Source organism: Phaseolus vulgaris, chromosome 4, assembly GCF_051622355.1.
Source record: "Phaseolus vulgaris cultivar YP4 chromosome 4, ASM5162235v1, whole genome shotgun sequence".
Lineage (NCBI taxonomy): Eukaryota > Viridiplantae > Streptophyta > Magnoliopsida > Fabales > Fabaceae > Phaseolus > Phaseolus vulgaris.
The window spans coordinates 11,299,999-11,322,351 of record NC_143501.1 but is presented as its reverse complement, the minus strand read 5'-3'; the positions used below and the strand labels follow the sequence as shown (position 1 = coordinate 11,322,351).

Genomic DNA, 22,353 nt, shown 5'->3' with positions numbered 1-22,353 from the left:
TGACAGACTGGGGGAGGAAATAGTGAAAGGGGGAATGGGTATGCTCAGATTGAGGGCCATGGGGGACAACCTTATAATGCTTACTCCGAGAGAAGGGGAGAGTATGGAGGAGATTGTTAAACTAAATGGTGAATGTTTTTGCTAGCATAATGCCTTGGACTGTATCTAGTGGATCGAGTCACAAACTTGTGTGGGTAAGATGTTATGGTCTACCTCTGCCTTATTGGAATAGGGACTGCTTCGGAATTGTGACTCCATCGGCTTCGCTTATATACATTAACAAGGCGACTGAATCATGGGAGATGTTGGCATATGCACGACTCCAAGTTCGCATTTTGAAAGTTGATAGTGCGAGATTAGCGAAATGTGTGCAAATCAATAAACAGTTATGCAATATTTTTATTGAGGAGGAGGCACCACTGTGTAGTGAAGATAGTTATAAGATTAAAAGTGTTCCCTCAGAATCATCCGACAACGTTTCCCCTTCGGAAACCTATGTAGAAGAAACAGATTTTATAGCCAATAATGGTTTGGAGGAGTACCGGCTGTGGGAGGGGGAGGACTACTGGTCAAATGGGGCGAAAGAAGGACGGGAGGCAAAGGAAGAAGATGAACAATGTTCGCAAACGACAAAGCCGCTAACGACAAAACTACTTATTAGGGGTTACACTGCGAAAAATATCACATGTCAGGGGAAAAGCCACACAGCTATAACGAATGTAGCAAGGAATGAGCAAAAGGTGTCTGAAGATGTTGACTTCTACCTTTCTGAAGGTGTCTGTGGCGCAGTACTACAGAGCGCCCCTACACAAGCTGAGGTGGCAAGTCTAGTGATGGACATTGAATGTGGTAATAACTTAGAAGAAGCCAATGTGGGGTTGGGTTGTGCAAGGGAGATGAAAGCCCATTGTATCCCAGCCCAAGTGGAAGCGGAACAGAGTGGGTTTGCGAAATGGCCAATAGAAGTGGCTAGCGGTGGTAGGGGTGCCATCGGTAATACAAGTAAAAATGGGGAAAACCTTGTAGGAGGCCCGATGAGAAGGGAATATCGTTGTTCACGTCAGCATTCCTATGGAGGCAGCTCAATGGGAGCAGACATGCGTGAGAATGGTTCGCCGAAAAATCGGAAGGAAGGGGAAGGAGTGGAGCAAGAGGAAGGAATTCAAGAAGATGACGGAACAGTAGGAGTGGCATGGTTACGTGCATCCGCTACAAAACTTTTAGGAGAGGGGGGACTAAAGGCGAGAAGTATGTCTAATTCACCTTTACGAAGGAGAAAGAAAAAAGTTTTGTCTGAGTTAGGGGATTCGTCATCCAACCCGAGACGGTCAGCAAGGATTAGTGTGAGACTTCGGAAGGCTAATGCAACCTTGGTTCGCGGGGATGGTGTATCTATGGACTCAATTTCTGATAAGGACATCAATTTTTGCAACTCCTGCTGGTGTTCCTATCGTGCTGCAGATGATCCTACCAATCTGTGGGACTCTGGAAAGCGTTTTGGGATAGCATGCCGAGGAGATGAAGATGAAGTCATAAATGAATATGTCAGAATGGAAGCAAGGGATGAAGATGTGGTGAAATGCGATAAGAAGGGTGACGAAAAAGGTGATTAATGATTATTGTGAATTTCAATATTAGAGGTATGGAGGGGAATATCAAAACAAGATATTTGAGACGTATCATAGGGAGTGAAGGAGCAAAATTCGTCTGTATTCAAGAAACTAAATCGAAGGAGTTTTCTGATGCTAATTGCTTTTCCTTGTGGGGGGATAACAATATTGGGTGGTTACATTTTGAAGGTGATAACGGAAGTGGTAGCATCCTGTCAATGTGGCATAAAGAGGCCTTCAGTTACGATAGTCATATCATGGGGAAGGGGTTCATTGTTGTGTTTGGAAATTATTCAAAAACCAACATAAGATGTGTAGTGGTAAATGTTTATGCTACATGTAATTTGAGTGATAAGAGGATACTATGGGAGGAGTTGTCTAATATTAAAGCGTCTTCACATGATATGGTATGGTGTATGTGTGGTGATTTTAATGTCATTAGAAACCGAGGTGAAAAGAAAGGAAGTAAGGTTAGGGTTGACCAAACAAGTGAGATGGACGGGTTTAATAGGTTCATTGATACAAATTTGCTGCTTGATGTACCTATTGTGGGTAAAAAATTCACATGGTTCAAATCTAATGGCTCGGCGAAAAGTAGACTGGATAGGGTGCTTGTTACGGAGGAGTGGTTGGATCAATGGCCTATGTGCAAACAGTATGTACAACGAAGGGAAGTATCTGACCATTGTGCTATTGTGGTCAAATCTATGGCTAAAGATTGGGGGCCTAAGCCTTTTCGAACAATCGATGCCTGGTTGTTGGAAAAAGGTTTTAGTGATATGCTGAAGGAAAAATGGTCCTCTTACAATGTCCAGGGGTGTGAATTCGTTAAGTGTAAAGAGAAGTTGAAGCGGATGAAGGGAGATCTAAAAGCATGGAATATGGATGTCTTTGGTAACATTCATTCTAAGAAGAGAGAGATTTTACAGGCAATTGCGGATTTTGATAACCAAGATTGTCTCAGTAACCTTACGGAAAGTGATAGGGCCAAGAGGTGTGAGTTGATTGGTTGTCTGAGGGATATTGATAAGAAGCTGGATTCTATTATGTGCCAAAAAGCTAGAGTAAACTGGCTTAGGTATGGGGATTCATGCACTAAGTTCTACCACTCGACTTTGAGGTGGAGACGTCTTAGAAATCAAGTAATAGGTGTGGAGGTAGGGGGTCAATGGTGTGAGGAACCTAGTATAGTCCGTTTGGAAGCGAAGAAGATCTTTGAGCAGAGGTTCAAAGCGACAAAAGATTTTGGAGTACGATTAGATGGGGTTGAGTTTAAATCCCTCTCAGAGGAAGACAATGTGAGTTTGATAGCTGGTTTTACTGAGGAAGAAATAAGGAATGCAGTGTGGCAGTGCGAAGGCACAAAGAGCCCAGGTCCTGATGGGTTCAATTTTAATTTCATTAAGGAGAGTTGGGATTTCATTAAAGAAGACATTGTGGCAGCGGTGTGTCTTTTTCATGAGAATGGTTGGATACCAAAGGGCTGTAACGCCTCATTCATAACTTTGATTCCTAAAGTAAGGGATCCGTCCACTCTTGAGCAGTATAGGCCAATATCCCTGGTGGGTGCTGTGTATAAGATTATAGCAAAGGTGCTGGCGGAAAGGATTAAGAAAGTGCTACCGACTGTTATTGATGAAAGCCAATCGGCTTTCTTAAAGAATAGAGGAATTCTTGATAGTGTACTCCTGGCCAATGAAATGGTGGAGGATCTAAAGAGGGGTGGGAGGAGCGGTCTATGTTTAAAAGTTGACTTTGAAAAAGCGTATGATTCAGTAAGATGGGAGTTCCTTTATGATATGTTACAAAAGTTGGGGTTTCATAAGAGGTGGATTATGTGGATTCAGGGGTGTTTGGAAAGTGCCACGGTGTCAGTACTCGTAAATGGGAGTCCCACGGAAGAATTTAAACCGTCAAGGGGGCTAACGCAGGGTGACCCTTTAGCTCCATTTCTCTTTCTAGTGGTTGCTGAAGGCATGGCAGGGCTAGTAAGGCAAGCTGTGAAGGCTGAATTATTCAGGGGCCTTAAGATCGGAAGAAAGGAGATTGAATTGAGTCTTCTCCAGTTTGCAGATGACACCTTGTTTCTCTGTGAGAATTCTTTTGCCAATGTAGTCACTCTCAAGGCTATCCTTAGGGGTTTTGAACTGGCATTTGGCCTGAAGATCAATTTCCACAAGTCGAAGATAGCGGGTATCAATGTTCTCCAAAGAGATTTGGAGTGCTACGCAAAAACTTTGAATTGTGCACAAATGGGAACCCTGTTTACGTACCTGGGATTAGAAGTGGGGGGAAATCCAAGGAAGATGAAGTTTTGGGAGCCGGTTCTGAACAAGCTAAAATCGAGGCTTAGTGTATGGAAAGGGCGATTCTTGTCTATGGCTGGAAGAATATGCTTAATAAAATCTGTTCTCTGCTCTCCCGCTCTACTACCTGTCTCTTTTCAAAGCACCGAACTCGGTGTGCAAAAGTATCATTAGTATCCAAAGGAGGTTCCTATGGGGGTGGGGCAAGGAGAAGAGACCGATATCATGGGTAAACTGGAAAATCATATGTAAACCGAGGGAGGAAGGCGGTCTAGGAATAAAAGACATTCGAAATTTTAATGTAGCACTTCTAGCCAAGTGGAGATGGCGTTGTATTTCGAGTGAGAAAGGGAAATGGAAAGAATGCCTGGACTCTAAGTATGATCTGAAACATGGTGGTAACCATACACCTATGAGACTACAATCCTGGTGGTGGAAAGACCTTGGGAAGGTTTGTGGGGAGGGCGATGGAGATGGGTGGTTTCAAGAAGCTGTGGGGTGGAAAGTAGGAAGTGGTGATAAAGCAAGGTTTTGGGAGGATGTATGGATTGGAAATGTTAACTTAAAGACTTTGTTTCCTATACTGTATTCTGTGTCGTTGAACCAAGGTCAGAAGGTGGAGGAGGTAGGTATGTGGGATGACGCGAGTTGGAGGTGGTGTTTAAGGTGGAGGTGTGCAAGATTTGAGTGGGAAGTCCCGATGGAAGAGGAGCTCGGTATGCACTTGTCTAGAGCCATCATCATTAAGGATGTAAAGGTATATACAGGTTTGGACATGTGATGAATCTGGATGTTATAATGTGAGTTATGCTTATGAGTGCCTTGATAAACTTGATAGAGGACCACACTATGATGCCTTCTAGCTTTTATGGAAGGCTAAGGCGTTCCCTAACGTGTTAATCACAACATGGAGGGTTTTGTTGGGCAAAATGCCAACTAGGGCGTCTTTGGGCAGGAGAGGAGTTGTGTTAAACACACTAGTGTGTCTGTTGTGTCAGACAAAGGAGGAATCATGTCAGCATCTGTTTTTGGAATGTAATATTGCACTACATGTATGGGCTTTGTGCTTCAGATGGATTGGGTTATTGTTTGTCCAAAATAATGACATTATGGCCCACTTTGTGAGTTTTCACCTGATACAGAGCAGTAATATACAAAATGAGGTTTGGAAAGGAGTGTGGGCAATCATAGTTCGGTGCTTATGAGAGCATAGAAACTTAGTGGTGTTCAATCAAGGAGTAGCTGATGCGGAAGAAGTGTTTCATAATGTCCAACTCAAATCGTGGTTATGGCTGAAAAATAAGGCACAACATTTCAACTATTCTTTTGCTGAATGGGTGATGAACCCTCTGGTGTGCATCACCAGTTGCAAATGAGTAAGGTTGAAGACATTTATTCTGCAGTGAAGGTATCAGGGGAAGGGGAAGAGCTGGCTGAATGCAGGTTTTGGGGCAGGCTTACATTCGAAGGAATGAGTGTTTAAGACCACATTATGAATATGTGAAGCATTGGATGCTCGTGTGGTTTGACAGAGTAGTTGAAATGTTGGATGCAGGGAAACAATACATTGGCATAGGTTCTCTGGCAAATGTGCTACGGAAATGGATTTATTACAACCTGCAGGGATTGTGGTTCATGCCAGGAGTGAGGTGGACTGGTGCTGGAGGGTCTAATGCCTGGCTGTTTGTCATGTTTCTGTGTGGATGCCACTGCAGACTCAACATGGCTCATTGCTCTTCAAAGTAGAGATATAGTTGCCACTGCAAAAATAGGTTCAGGAAAAACCATGGGATATTTAATTCTTGCATTTATTCACTTCAAGCGCTGTGGTAATAACTCCAAAATGGGTCCCACTGCATTGGTTCTTTCACCAACAAGAGAGTTGGCAACACAAGTACAAGGTGAGGCTGTGAAGTTTGGAAACTTCTTGCGCATGTTTGTTTGGAGGAGCACCGAAGGGTCCTCAACCCAGAGACACTAACCGTGGAGCTGATATTGTAGTAGCCACACCGGCATGAAATAACTGTGACCGGAGACAACATGCCTCCACCCCTTGCACCATTTGGGTCTACAGGCTATCCACTCAAGCAGATTCTAAAATGGAGATGTCTGTGGAGAGTGAGAGGTGTGCACGGTTTGGCTTATGGCACTGCATGGTTTGGCTCTTAAGTGTGGCATTACAATCTTTTGTGTAGTGATGGTTTTTGTTGTCATGAGTACTGTTGCTGGTTTTTGTTTGGGGATCTTTACGCAGGAATTTATATTTTGGAGCAGTTGTGAATGGTCTTGGCTGGTTCATTTGGGTTAGGTGTAGACATAGCTGATTCAGCAAGTTGGTGTGGAGTTATGGGGCTGTTTTCCACTTTGAGGTCTCAGCTCATTATAAAAGTTTAGGTTTGGATACTTTATAGACAGGTTTTACAGCTTTGAGTGGTTTCTTCTCTAACTAGTAGATTGAAAGTGGGTGATTGTATAAGGATTGAGATACCCCTGAAGTATCCCCTTTAATTTATTTAATTCTTTGCTGATAAAAAAAAAATTTAGGATATATTATCAATTATCACTTAATAAAATTGATTATCCATAAGCAATTAAGTAGTCAAATAATATCTTTGATAAAAAATCAAATATCTAATTAATTATCTTATCGTTATTTTAAAACATACATGCACACTTAATATATTATTTGATAAATAAAATATTCCCAAGATGTCCATTTAATCCATTAAGGTATTGGTGTTGTGTTTCTAAAAGAAACAAAGAACAAAACAATCGATTACTCTTAAATATAATTGATTAAGTGTTCTCAAATTTCTTTCCTATAAATTATTTTCAGTTGTCATTAAAAAATAACAACTACTTTTTCTTAATCAGCAAATAACAACTACTTTTGATATTACTCATTATATTCTTTAATAAATACTTAAAAAAATTAGAAAAAACAATCTCATTATAATATTCTCTTACTTTTTATTCAATAAAAAGGAAAAGGGTGTTTCTTCTCGTACCTTATCAAAATTCTTTCTGCATCCATCAATTTTTAAAACATTATTTTATCCTTATTTTAAATAACTTCCAAATTATCTTTTCCAGAAGTTTTTTAAATATACATTACAAAATTCAACAAATATATTTCTGGAAAACATTTTATAGAAAAGAATTTTTTGAGTAAGTTTTCCAGAACGTATATAATGTTGAAACCACTAAGAAGAGGATCTTGCAGGATATTGAAGATCTAGATCGTCAAGATTGCAATGGTGTCTTAATGGAAAGTGAGAGATTGAAAAGGCTTGATTTGGTAAGTTGCTTGAAGGAAACTGATAAAAAGCTCGAATCTCTTTTTCGCCAAAAGGCCAGAGTAAGCTGGTTCAAGAATGGGGACACCTGCACGAAATTCTTCCACTCTTCCTTGAGATGGAGAAGAAATAGGAAGGAAGTTAAGGGTGTTAAGGTTGGGGGCTTGTGGTGTGAGGAACCTAGTACATTACGTCTAGAAGCGAAGAAGTTGTTTGATAGCAGATTTAAAGCGACAAAAGATCTAGGTGTAAGGTTGGATGCGGTTGAGTTCAAGTCATTATCACTGGATGATAACTTGAGTTTGCTAGATGGGTTCACTAAAAAAGAAATTAGGGATGCGGTGTGGCAATGTGAAGGTTTAAAAAGTCCCGGACCCGATGGGTTCAATTTCAACTTCCTAAAGAATAGCTGGGAGTTCTTAAAGGATGAGTTTGTGGCAATGATGGGCCTTTTTCATTAAACAGGCTGTATACCGAAGGGTTGCAATGCGTCATTCATAGCATTAGTACCTAAAGTTAGGAACCATGTTCACCTTGATCAGTATAGACCCATTTCCTTAGTATGAGCCATATACAAAATTATCTCCAAGGTGTTGGCTGGAAGGATAAAGAATGTACTGCCCAAGATTATTGACGAGTGTCAATGGAATTCTTGAAGGATAGAGGGATTCTTGACAGTGTGCTTATGGCTAATGAAGTGGTAGAGGATCTAAGAAGGGGTGGGAAAAGTGGTTTGTGCCCTAAGGTGGATTTTTAAAAGGCCTACGACTCGATCAGATGGGAGTTTCTCTATGACATGTTACATAAGCTGGGCTTCCACAGTAAATGGATTATATGGATCCGAGGCTGTTTGGAAAGTGCCAATGTCTCAGTGCTTGTAAATGGGAGTTCGACGAAGGAATTCAAACCAAAAAGAGGGTTGAGGTAGGAAGACCCATTAGCTCCTTTCCTCTTTCTAGTAGTAGCTGAAGGTTTGGCCGGGATTGTAAGGCAAGCTATAAAGGCTAATATCATCTTTGGTCTTAAGTTCGGTAGAAAAGAGATTGAGATATGCATTCTCCAATTCGCAGATGACACACTGTTTTTATGTGAGGACTTCTTTAATAATGTGGCAACCCTAAAGGCTATCCTTAGGGATTTTGAGTTAGCCTCAGGCTACAAGTAAGGGGGCCTAGAAGGAATTAAAGCATAGAGGAGGGAGGAGGAAGTTGCTAGAGTAATTGATGTCAGTAAGTTTGAGTGATGCTAATTATTGGAAGCAGAACAAGTGGTTATGCAGGTTACTCACTCAATTCGTGCTCTTCATGTCCTGCTTGGCTGAGCCAAACGGGTTTGGTGTAGTGAAAAAGCGAAAGAGTCAGGCATGTACATTGTTTCTGGTTACGGTTGAGTAAGTTTAAACCAGCTGGAGCTCATGTGGAGATTCTCATATCTGCAGACCTGCCTATAAGTGTGTGATGTTGGGATGTCAAGATCCAACTTATATAGCAGTTGTCTTTGTTGATGCAGGGGAGGAAACGTTAAAGTGGTTGCTGGGTTGCTGGCCTGGTTTTGGCACACTTTGTTTTCTTGAGCGCAGGGTTGTATGGTTTTCAGTGGAGTTGTGCTGCAACCATGTCAGAGGTTCTTAGTAGAGGTTGCAGCTGTGATCCCTTGTTGAGGCGTTCTGTGGGAGGATAGACACTCGTTTGTGTAGTAAGTGATGGGTTTGTTTTAGGCTGAACATGGTATAGATCTCTGTTCTTAGTAGGAGTAGCTCCTCTTTCAATTTTCTACTGGTTTGGTTTTGCTTTTTTCATAGATAGCATGACCTTATATCACCCCCTCGTTAGCCTATGAAAGGTATAGGTAGAGTTTTGGGCAGGGAGGGAAGTTGTTACCTTCTTTTTCCAGCCATCTTGCATTTAGGTTTGGGACTTTGCTGGTTTTCTGCAGAACCAGGTTTTGGATCTAGGTTCTTTTTCTTTTCTTGTTTAAGCTTCTAAGTTAGTGGTGGGGCACTGAACTATGCTTTGCCTGTTGTATGCTTAAACTAGGAGCGTTCTTATGCATAAGGGTTGAGACACCCTAAAGTGTCTCATTTTTATTCTATTAATTCATTGCTGATAAAAAATAATGTTTTGGAATATATTTTTCGGAATACTTTTCCAAAGTATATGTTCTAGAAAAAACTTTTCAGAATGAAGACGAATTAGATAAGACATTTGATTATTTCTGGAGGTGCAGGAAAAACTTTGATCGGGTGCGGAACAAAACACCAAAAAGAAAATTGTAAAGCCCATTCAAAATATAATAAACATTTTTTATTCTAATTTATTTCTTTATTTTGTTACTATCATATAGACATTTTTTTTCATTGCATCATTGCACCATTATATTATTGTATTCGTGCTTTTATGTGTTACCATTGATGTAGTGAGTACAGAGCTATGAGGCTCGGACACGCCTCTTAGATGGTGTGTCCGTGTCGGACACACGTATCGGATATTGATATTCGTACGACTCGTATCGGTGTACTGTCCAATTCAAACACAGTTCTAACAATTCTACCATGGTTCTAACACAGTTTTAAAAAGGAGAAATACATTAATTTTCTAAAAACTCAAATATATTGTATAAATTTTTATTATGATTATAAAAATAAGGAACACATCCTTTTGAACTAGCCATGAGAAACATTTTTCTGCTACCAAAAAAACCTGAAATATACTTGTGCACATAAATCTTTATTGTCAATTTATATAATTCATAATTATATAATATATAGATCTGTGTCTCTGTGTCCTACATTTTAGATATTATACGTATCTTTGTGTCCGTATTCGTGTCGTATCAGTGTCTGTGTCAGTGTTTATGCTACATAAGTACAAAGTATTGAATAAGGTGGCAAGTGAATTGTAAATTTATTTGTTTTTATTTTGGAGGTTCCATGGCCTTAAACTTAAGGCAATTTGTATTTTGTATAGGATGTTAAACCCTCCAAAATTCAAGTTATGGTTCCCATCCCCTCATCATTATAGACCTTCACATACTTTTGTGCACTATACTCTATTACATGTATGCTTCCGCTACAGACCTTCACAATGAACTTCTAATGTTGATAATTTTCATTAGACCTTGGAAGGTCAAAATGCTTTTATTCAATTAAAAGGACAATGACATGAGGTCCTTGCTCTGGCTCTTCCAAATATCTCATTGCCATTTATTTAGGAAAAAAATGCATTTAAACTAGACATGGGAGTTTTGTTATGCTCAAAGGCTATCTTATAGCTTATTTAAGTAAGAAATGCTTCTTCTTTTCTCCTTCAAGCTTCCACATATATTTGAGAACTCCACACCATCACTACGAAGTTAAGAAATGTGAATTCTATCTCTTGACTCAACATTTTATTATCCTCACAAATTACAAAAGTATGAAAGATTTGATGCCTTAGATTATCTAGACCCTAAAACATTAGGTTTATCTTTCCAAGTTGTTAGGTAAGAATTACAAAATTCAATATATAACTATTAATGATTTGTCCTACAACCTTTATGAAGACTATGAGCTTTGTATGATTTTATCTGTACCAAATTTCTTCTCCTTAGATGATTTCTAAAAGTCCTTGTTGACTTTCTACATTTTTTTCATAAGGTTTAATTTAACCTTAAGAACCATGTTGATTATGTTGATCAAGAGTGATCAAAGGCTTTGAAGAATTCAAATCCAAGTGTTTGATGCAAGGCTGGAGTTGCTACTGTATTTAGGATAGGATTTGGGTAGTTTATTTGTGTAATCCACTCTTTGTTGAATCTAAAGCTAAAGTGTTTTTAAAATCTTTTAAGATCAAAGTGTTTTTGAAAAGGTAGAAAACTGCTTTGGTTGGTTGACTTGCTGTCAAACCAAAACAATCGATTGTTTGTTTGAAAATCCTAACATAATTCTGTTTTGTTAGTTGAGTGTGCTTTAAATGATTTTCAACTGAATACGCTCCTGTATTAAATGGTTTGAACAATCTTTGAAAGCTATAAATAGTTTGTTTATGTTTTATAACAAACAAGAAAAACATATTTGAGTTTTTCAGTTGTGAAAGATTGCTTTCAAGTTTTGAACATTCACTTTTCAGCTTTGGTTTTCTCAAGAGAGAGTAGAATAGGATTACATTTGTATTGATTTCAGATTATTCTGTAAACAAGTGTAATTCGTTCTGAATTCTTTGTAATTCCTGGTGTTGTAGCCAAGGAGTGTTGTGTGCTCTTGAGGTTGTCAAGATCAACATTCTTGGTGTGTGTTGTGCCAAAGGAAGTGTGTTTCTTGAAGGGTTCAAGGTCATTTCTTTGGTGGTTTTGTGTGTAATCTGTATTGATTGCTTAATGGATTGCCCAGTGGCTTCTGGGGACTGGATGTAGCTCTTGGTTTAAGAGTGAACCAGTATAAATTGTTTGTCTATCTCTTTCTTCCCTTAAACTCATTTAAATTCAGTTGTTATTGCTTTGCTGGTAGAAACAACCGATTGTTTCGAAGAAACAACTGATTGTTTTTCCGGTGCTTTGCTATTTTGTGCTTTATATCTTGGCTACCTGAATTTCTGATTGAGTTTCATACAAAGGATTTTGTTCTAGCTGAAAAAGTTTTCAAAACCCCCTTTAAACAATTCACTTCCCCTCTCGTTTAAGGCCACATATTCTAACAAATTAAAGTATTCAAAATGGTTTGATTCTTTTCAAGTTTTCCAGCTAAATAAAGACTCGGCAAAATCATGAAAGTATAGCCTGTAATGGACCATTTAGTGTCCAAGTCCACGACAAAATCAAAGTCAGAGAGTCTTTCTAAAGTTACATTGTGAATCACCCTTAAAGAGAATTTTAATGTCCTCATTTCCCTTTGAGGTATATCAGGATCAACATCATGACTTGACAATGCTCATTCCCAATTTCTCACATACTCACCAAACTAACAACTTGGGAAATGTATGATCTAATGTATACAATCGTATACATAAAACTCTCCACTGCACTAACATAAGGAACACATGACATGTATTCCTTCTTCTCATCAATTTTAACGGTATTAATCTTTGAAATATATAAAGACTTTGTAAAATGTGTGCTTGCAAATTTTGATCGTTTCATCCAAAAACTTTTCAACATCTTTTCGATGTGATTTATTTGACAAAAAAAAAAGAGCTTCTTTTGAACTCGCCCCTCTTGATCTTCATTCTCAAAATAGCATCTGCTGCAACCATATCCTGCATCTCAAATTCACCACCTAGTATGAACTTCAACCTTCTAATCCCTACCCCAATTTGAGATGCAATCAACATATCATATACTCGCAACATAGGTAGAAAAACCCACAATTATAGACACATGGATCATAGGGACTTCTATTTTACCCTTAAGAGACAACAAACTAATTAAACCTCTTACACTATTGCCTATGATTTTTGAATTCATAGAACAATCTTATTAGTTTTCATACATAATCCTCTTTACCTTGTACCTCAAAGCCTTCCGGTTAACATATAAATAATTTCTCCTCCGAGTGGCCATAGAGGAAAGTCATCTTCACGTCCAACTATTCAAGCTCCATATCTTCACTTGCTAAAGTAAGCAAGACCTTGATAGACATGTTCTTAGAAACCAAATATAATATTGCATTACAATCAACACCTTCCTTTTGATTTTAGCCCATAGCTATGAAACGAGCTTCAAATAAGATAAAAGTTGATGTAGACATGATATCAAATGCTTTATTGTTAGTACTTTTTCCTAATGTAAATGCTTCAACAAATGTACTACTATCAGACATTATTCTCAATAGGAGAATTACCACACACTCTTCCATTAGATTCTAACATAGTTGTTCCACTAAATATTCTAATGTCATGCCTAAAAGCAAGTACTTCATTCATCATACGACCTTTAATCACTCTTAAGATCTTTTTCACGAAGATCCACATGTAACCAATAATGCTCTTACCTTGATGTTATCTTACCAACTCCCAAGTCTCATGTTTTTTGCAACAACTACATCTCTTTATGCATGATCAAAATCCAATTGTCATCCTCAACATAAACAATTGCCTCATGAAATGTAGTTGGTTTAGATGACTCAACCTCCTTCATCACAACTAGTGCATAGACAAGGGTACCATCAAATTCATATCTCTTAGGCTAACATCTTTGTCTTTGAAATCTTGAAATAAATATTTTATTATCTCGAATTCATTTTGCATTGCCATTAGACGGTTAGGTGACTTGTCTTTAGATACCACATGTAGATCAAATGATTCCTTCAAAGAGAACTCCACATGTTCTTGCACTCCCTCCAAAATTATAGCCACATCTACCAATTCCTTATTGGATTTACACCTCATAACATAGAATACATAAAAAAAAAAAACATCTTTACTGATAATACCCTTTCCTAAGAACGTTACCAAGCTCTAAAACCTTTCATTCCTACTCCATAGCTAACAAACACCCCTTTCCTAGACTTGGGCTCAAACTTACCATCATCTACATGATAGTAAGAAGGCCATCCAAATACATTAAACATTGAGTAATCCACCGACTTTCCTTACCATACCTCAACTTGAGTCTTGAGCTCTACGGTAGTAGATGGAAAATAATTCACCTGAAAATACATTGTGCTCAGAAATTCATCTTAATAGCATTTGTTCAAATCTGAGTGAGACAATATACTTTGTCCTCCCTAACAAGGTTATGTACATCATTTTCGTGACTCCATTTTTGTGTGGAATATGAAAATAGTTAAATATCTCAAAATGCCTTTATCTTTATGGAAGTCATTGAAATCCTTGTAGTAGAATTCCAAATTTATGTGTTCGTCCTTCGATGTTTAACCATTTTTGGATTCATTTAATCATTAGAAGCGTCAAATACTTAAAATTATTAAAGGCCTCTAATTTAATCCTTATTATGAATACTTATATGAACCTTGATAAATTTTTTATGGAACTTTTAATGGCTGCTAGAAATTCACAATTACATAGTCATACGTGCCTTCGTCTTGTGCAACATGTAGGAAAACTTTGTTTATACTACTTCTTAAATATACAATGTCACAAAAATGGTAAAGTCTCCAACTTTTAGTTTCCAAACAATCTCTATTTCGACAAGATATGCATCCCTCTGTTAGACATGTGTCATAAACACATATGTTAGATTAAGTGCTTACCACTAGGCCAAAAATTATAGATAGTTAGGATACAACCCTTTTTACTTAATAGTGTATTTGTCCAAGTATTACAATTCAATTGTGACTTGGCTCATCTGGCTTATGTTACAAGACAACTGACGAACCTTGCAACAATCTCCTACTCAACAATTGTTCAATCAATAATCAAACTTTTTGCAACCATAGGATAATTGATGCAACCTGTAAACATTTTTCCCTCAACAATTGGCCTACTTGGAATCAAACTTGTAACCTCAACTTGAATACTAATTTTTGTACCTAATGCTTACCACTAGGATAAATACTATAGATAATAGTCAAAGCACAACTCTTTCTATATAATAGCCTAGTGACACAAATATCATGATTCAATTTTGACTTGGTCCACCTAATATATGTCATGATACAATTGATGCACTCTAAAATAGCATATGTCAAACTACACTAGTAGTTGAAACATAAAACAACATTGGGAGATATTTAGTTTTAAAGGTGACCACAAATAATCCTCAAAGCAAATGTAAATTCCCTTCCTTAGGTCCTTGCACTCCTAAAACACTACTCCTTCCTTTGATTTGCATGACTCTACCCTTCACACCACATCAAAATCCCTTCATATCCGAAACACTAATGATATAAGATTATTTTTTTAGCTCTAGATCATATATGACTTTGGTCAATGTACAAACTATGACATCATGAATCTTTATTCGTAAAGAGCCTATACTAATCACCTTGTAAGAAGCATAATTTTTTTTTGTCAAATTGTTTCCATTGTCAACTCATCAAACATGCACAACAAGTCTATCTTAGGAGACATATCAAAGGAACACGCAAAATTTAGCTCTCACTTATCATATGAATGTTCTCGTGAGATAACTATCAACACCAAATCATCATTAGGCGACTTCACCTTCTAAACTATAGTTGCTAACTGATCTTGTTTCCCTAATCTTCGACAATCCTTCTTCCAACATCCAAACTACTTAGAATATCAACACATCCAAACTTCTGATAACTTTTAGACAATTTTATGAATTCAAAAACAAATTTGTTTCCTATATAGATAAGGCATATTGGCCATTGTGTCTTGATCTAATACAATTTCTTACGTTGATTGTCTCAAGTCTTCATAAAGAGCATACGTTCTTATGGATATATTATGTTGACTATAAGATTGTATCTTGCTTAGTTTTAACATTCATTGATAAAATTATTAAGTTAGTAGATTTCAACAATATGATAAGTTAGTAGAAATTTCCACAATCATGGACTAAATGTATGAAGTTAAATATTTAATTTAATGTTTAAATCTTTCCTTTAAAATATATCATATTATTGTTTTAATTATTATATATTGTGTTTCAATTTTATATTACTTTTGTATTTTTAGGGCCTAATGGCATAATATGATAATATATAATAACATCACTTAATTATGGGACAATTGATAATATTATTATTTAATGATATGATACACAAAATATACATCATACATTTTTTTAATATACCATTACAACTTTTTCTAATACAGAGTATTGAAATAGAAAAAGGAAATATCATAAAATAGAGAGAGCAACTAAGAAAAATTAAAGAAGATAGAAAAAGGAAATGCCATAAAGGTGGACAGAAAAAAAAATTGAAGAGACAAAAAAATGGAAAGTGTTATATTTAAGAAGATTAAAATAGTTTTTAATTAAAATTTTACTCAATTTTTAAAAGGAAAAACAATTAAGTATTATTTAGTTCATATACATAATGTATAATAATTTTTAAAAAGAAAGAAATGTGAAAACATTTAGTTAGGAATATTGTGTTAGTAAAATATCTTAGGCAAATATTTTTCTGATAATTGTTTTTTATCAGAAAGGAATGAATTAAATTAAGTGTGACATTTGAAGAACATGCCAAACCATGTGCACAAAGTAAGTGAGTTATTTTTAAACTGTGCTTTCCAATTATAGAAAAGTAAAAAGTGTATAGTGTAAAACCTGTTGCCAGAACTGGATCGAGTAACAACACATGACGACTTGCAATGTCTTTTGGTAGCTTCTCATACATTAACTGCATCATATTGTGTTAAGAAAAAAATGAATATCATTAGATGTATAAGAATTTTATATGTTATAATGTGTCTATAAAAGGACAATTGATGTTATGGCCCAAGAGGAGGTAGTAGAAAATCATGATGAAGCACAAATGAGCAACCTAATAGCAAGGAGCAAGTCCAAAACACATAACACCAAGCCTAAATATTTTGATGACTATGCATGCATTGTTAAAGGAAAAATAAAGTAATGGTTGAGAATCTCAATTAGAAAAGAGGAAAATATAATATTTTCTGTAGTTGTTAGGGTCTCTCATAGGTTTGTTTTTTTTTTAGACATGTCCTTTTGGAATGTTTACTCTATTTTGCTATATGTATGAGAACCTTTAATAAAATTAATAGTAGAGAATTATTAAATCCTTTTATTATCTTTGGAGGAAGTCTAACCTGCAATATAAGCATTGAATTTTGGTGCTCTCGTTGAGAGACGAACTCAAGGAGGCACCATGCATGTGTCAAAAAGTGATTAAAAAATAGATTCCATTATGCAATTATTAGAAAGCAAGAAAACCTTCGAGGAAGCAATGATTACTTGCATAACCAATTTGGAAACCCAAATGGCACTTCAAATTGGAGCCCGAGAGATCGCAACTAACGATTCCACCTTTTAATCTTTTACTCAAACCTCTTTGAAACTGGATATGCCCTATTTTGATGGATCTGGACCATTAGCATGGATTTTCAAAATCAAGTAGTTCTTTGACTACCACCGAACTCCAGAGGACCAAAGGCTTCAATTGGCTTCTTTTTGCATGGAAAGAGCAACCCTCGCTTGGTTCCAGTGGATGCATGACAACAACCTAATCTCAATTTGGCAAAATTTCTTGCATGCCTTAGGGTTCGTTTCGCGCCGTAATATTATGAAGACCCAAAAGAAGTCATGTACAAACCCTACCAAACCTCAATCGTTTAAGAATACCAAAGTCAGTTGAATCGTTAGCAAATCACATCATGGGACTGCCTCTTCCCTTTTTCTTTGGTTGCTTTATTTCAAGTTTTAAGTCGGAAATTCGAAAAGAGGTGCAGGCCTTTCAAACGATATCGTTATCCCAAGCCGTAAGCTTAGCAAAATTACAAGAAGAAAAGTTTGTAGAAGCTTCAACCACAAATCGTTTTGTTTGTCTTTCTTCCTCCATTGCTAAAATCCCAACGTTTGTTAATACTTTTTGTCCCAACAAAAATTATGGACTCTTCTTCTAAAAAACGCAAATCGAACCTTAATCTGCTTGCCATCAAATGATTGTCCATTGCCATGCTTCAAAGCCGCCGTGAAAAAAACTTGTGCTACTATTGTGATGAATTTTATCGGCTTGGTCACAAATACAAGCGAGAGTTTATGCTGTTGATATTGGAACCCAATGACTCTAAAATGAATGGGATTGATTTGAACAACCTACTTCATATAGAGGACCCGATTCCTAATGAACCCGGTTCGACCGACCTGTCGGATATAAACTCGACCCAAAGTATGCATGGATTGATGGGCCAATTAATGTTAGAATTGTAGGCTTTAAACAAGAGGGGGAGTGAATTGTTTATAAAAGATTTTCACAAATATTGAAGGTAAATTGATAGCCAATGAGAAATTAATGAAATAAAAATCAGTTCAACCAATTTCAAAACTGTTTTTAGTGTAATTTTAGAAAATCAACCAGTTGTTTTTACGAAACAATCGGTTGTTTATATCAGCAGTTTTAAAATCAAGCAAAAACAGATTTAAAGAGTGAAGGGATAGAATGATTCACACATGAAATTTATATTGGTTCACTCATAACCAAGAGCTACATCCAGTCATCAGCTCACCACTGAGTATTCATTATGAAATCAAAAACATGGACTACACAAACCACACCAAAGTGGCAATCTTAAACCATTCAAGAATCCACACCACCTTTGGAAAATACACCACAGTTTTCAGAACAACCTCTAAAACTGCACAACACCAATTCATACCGAATTACAATAGTCAAGAAAGAAAGGAATGGAGTACACTCAAAGATTAAAGTACAATCAATACAGCATAGTCCTATTCCACTCTTAAGAATGATCCAAAGCTTTTTGATATCTTGGAAAACTAATTTGAATAATCTCACTTAGTTGAATTGTGACCAGGAGCGTAAAAGAACTTATTTAAACTCCAATCAGTTGGTTAAAGGATTTAGTATAGCAGCCAAAATCTGTTTAAATCATTTATAGCAAATTAAAGCCACTTAACAGAATTCTGTTAAGGTTTTCAGAAAAAATAATCGATTGAAAATACGAAACAACCAATTGAATTGGTTTAACAACAAAGTCAAACAAATTCAAGCTTTTCCAAATTCTTTTCAAAATACTCTAAGTGTAAAACAATCGTTTGAATCGAAATTTCAACAGGTTAATTTTCCACTTTCTTTAGAAAACATTTTATTTTTCAAAAGAACTTGAATCAAGCAACCTTGGATCATAACTATAAGTGGATTAACAAATTCAAACCACACAAAACACACACACACACAACAAGCAGCAGAGTCTTCAAGCAATCAACTTGGATTTGGAGACATCAAAGCCCATGTTCAACAATTAATTCCTCGGACCCTCAAGGTTTTGGGCCTTGTCAATGGTTCTTCAGTTGCGATCCCAGTGGACAGTGGGAGAATCCACAATTTCATCCAAGATCGCATAACCAAACTCTTAGGCCTTCAAGTTTCCCCAACTCAAAATTTTCATGTCCTAATAGAAAATGGAAATGAGCTCTCATGTTCATCTATTTGCAAGCGGGTAGCATTACAATTGAGCCTTAACACATTTCCTGTTGATTTGTATACATTGCCATTAAGTGGGGTCAAGATCGTACTAGGGATACAATGGTTGGCAATGTTGGGGTAGGTGTTAACCTACTATGAACAATTGACAATGTTTAGAGGGGAAATTAGTTGAACTCAAGGGACAAAACTGGACAATACCTCAAGAAGCCATTATACATCAAATCAATAGGATGATTGCTACCGATGGTATAACAAAATATTTTAGGTTAGAATTGCTTCCTTCCATAGAAGAGCTCCATAAACCTTTGTCTAGACCATAAATTGAGGAAATACTGAGTAGATACCCCCAATTATTTGAGGAACCACAGGGCCTTCCTCCTATTTGTGTGACTGATCATCACATTCCCCTCTTGGAAGGGTCGAATCTAGTGAATTTCAGACCCTACAAATATCCATATTTTTAGAAACATGAGATGGAACTTCAGATCAAAGAAATTATGGCTGAGGGAATTATTCAACGAAGTAACAATGCTTTCTCATCTCCAGTGCTGCTAGTACGAAAGAAAGATGGATCGTGGCGGTTTTATGTTGATTATATAGCTCTCAATGTGATTACTATAAAAAATCAATTTTCCATTCCATCAATTGAAGAATTAATTGACGAACGCACGAAACCAATAAATATGATTTTTTTTCAGTTAACAATTGTATCAGTTTAGTTGTTTATAATTTTTTTATACCATGACAACAATTAAATTTATTTTTCAAGTTAATAATATTAAATTCAAAATTAAGCCTTCGAGTAAATTATTCAAAATTTCCGTTGTTGGATCAATTCTAGTAAATATTGTAATTTTTTTTGTAGTAGTATGCAAAATATTATAAAAAGTTTTGAATAGAGAAATACTTTATAATAAACATATTATAAGAATTAATTGACGAACTCCATGGGACACAATGGTTTTTGAAGTTGGATTTACGCTTCAGGTACCACCATATTTAGATTGGACACAAGTGACACTCGAAAAACTTCTTTTTACACACATGAAGGTCAATATGAATTTTTGGTGACGCCCTTGAGTTGTGTAATGAGACTACTTCATTTCAGTCAATTATGAATATATTGTTTCAACCCTATTTGCGTAAGTTTGTTATAGTCTTCTTTGATGACATATTAGTGTATAGTAAGTCATTAGAAGACCATATCTCTCATTTGGATATTGTTTTCAATGCCTTATGATTAATCAATTTTTTCTCAAGAGGAATAAGTGTTTGTTTTCTTAGGAATCAATAGATTATTTGGGCCATATAATATCCAGGGGTGGCGTTGGCTCAAATCTTGAGAAAAATCGTGCAATGATTGCTTGGCCAACACCTACCACCATTAAACAATTGTGCGGATGTTTAGGGTTGACAGGTTTTTATCGAAAGTTTGTTCAACACTAAGCTTTTATTGTTGCTTCTCTCACTAACCTGCTAAAGGAAGACTCATTTACTTGGTCTGAAGAAGCACAACGATCATTTCATCAGCTAAAGGATGCTTTGACCAATACTTCCGTGTTAATGTTGCCTAACTTCCAAGAGAATTTCATAATAGAAATAGTGCATTGAGGCAAGGGATGGGAGCAATTTTGATGTAGAATAAACATCCAATTTTTTATTTCAGTAAGTTTTTTTCCCAAAGCTTCTTTCAACTTCTACATATGTCAGAAGTTGAATACAATCACCACAACTGTTAGAAAATGGCGTACTTACCTTTTGGGCAGAAAATTCATCATTCATATAGATCAACATAGTCTTCAGAAATTGATGACGCAAGTGGTACAAATGCCTGAACAACAGTACTATTTTTCCAAATTGCTTGGGTACACTTATGAAATTGTGTATAAATTAGGAGCAACTAACAGAGTAGTTGATGCCTTAGGCAATATAGATGGGAGTTCATCACAAATGATGGGGTTAACTGGGCCACAAAGTTTCGAAGATACAAGAGACTTATAATGCAGATCCAGGACTCAAACAGTTTTACCAACAAGTGCTTTATTGCTCCGAAGAACATCTATTTAAAATTTGTTAAAGGAATACTCCTTTATCATGACAAGATTTACATTAATTTCCAATCCCCTTTTAAGCAAGTCCTTTTGGAGGAATTTCATGCCACACCAATGGTTGGTCATGCTGAAATACATAGAAGTTATGGGCGATTGAGTGACCATTTCTTTTGGAAAGGAATGAAAAAAAGGCGTGGCTGAATTTGTTAATGGTTATGTCGTATTTTAGCAAATCAAGTCACCTACACAACTACCCTATGGGTTATTACAACCAATTTCTCCTTCCACTGTAGTTTGGGAAGATATATCTCTTGACTTTGTCACAGGGCTCCCTTCTTACCAAAATTATTCTATGATTTTAGTTGTTGTTGAAATATTTTCAAAGGAAGCTCATTTTGGCATGTTTCCAACAAACTTTTCAACTATTAAGGTTGTTGAATAATTTGCTTCCATGGTGTGCAAGTTATATGGCATGCCTAAAAGTATAATTTCTGACAGGGACCTTATCTTTTTGAGTAATTTCTAGAATGAACTTTTCCAAATGAGTGGCACAAAATTGAGAATGTCCCTAGCTTATCATCTGCAATGCGATGGGCAAACAGAGGCAATTAACAAAATGTTGGAGAAGTATTTGAGAGCTTTGGTGCATGCTGAAATGAAGTTGTATGAAAAATATTTAAATTGGGCAGAGTGGCACTACAACTCAACAAAACATTCCTCCACTAGGGTTAGCCCTTATGAGATCGTTTATAATCAACTACCACCTTCGTTGCCCCAATAGTAACTAGTAGCAATGAGGTTGTGAATGTAGATTTTACAAAGCAACAGGAGTTACTTGATAAGATATGTTCCAAATTGCTCAAAGCACAATTTGCCATGAAGTATTATGCTGATAAGAAAAGACTACCTTACCTCTTCAAAGTGGGTGATCAAGTGCTAGTCAAGTTGCGACCATACTGGTAGGTGACTGCAGGAAACTCTCAATTCTTAAAGTTGGCCCAACTTTATGGTCTTTTTCGCATTATCTAACAAATTTGGGAAGTGACATTTGAATTG

The 22,353-nt window shown here is 36.5% G+C and overlaps 1 protein-coding gene across 1 annotated transcript in view; it reads right to left on the bottom strand.

Annotated features, from left to right (window-relative positions):
• LOC137836424 (uridine kinase-like protein 5) overlaps positions 1-22,353 on the bottom strand; it is a 30,405-nt gene that overhangs the window by 1,553 nt on the left and 6,499 nt on the right. The window contains exon 11 of the mRNA XM_068645143.2: positions 16,387-16,459. Coding sequence (XP_068501244.2) covers positions 16,387-16,459 — 73 coding nt within the window. The remainder of the gene's footprint in view (positions 1-16,386; positions 16,460-22,353) is intronic.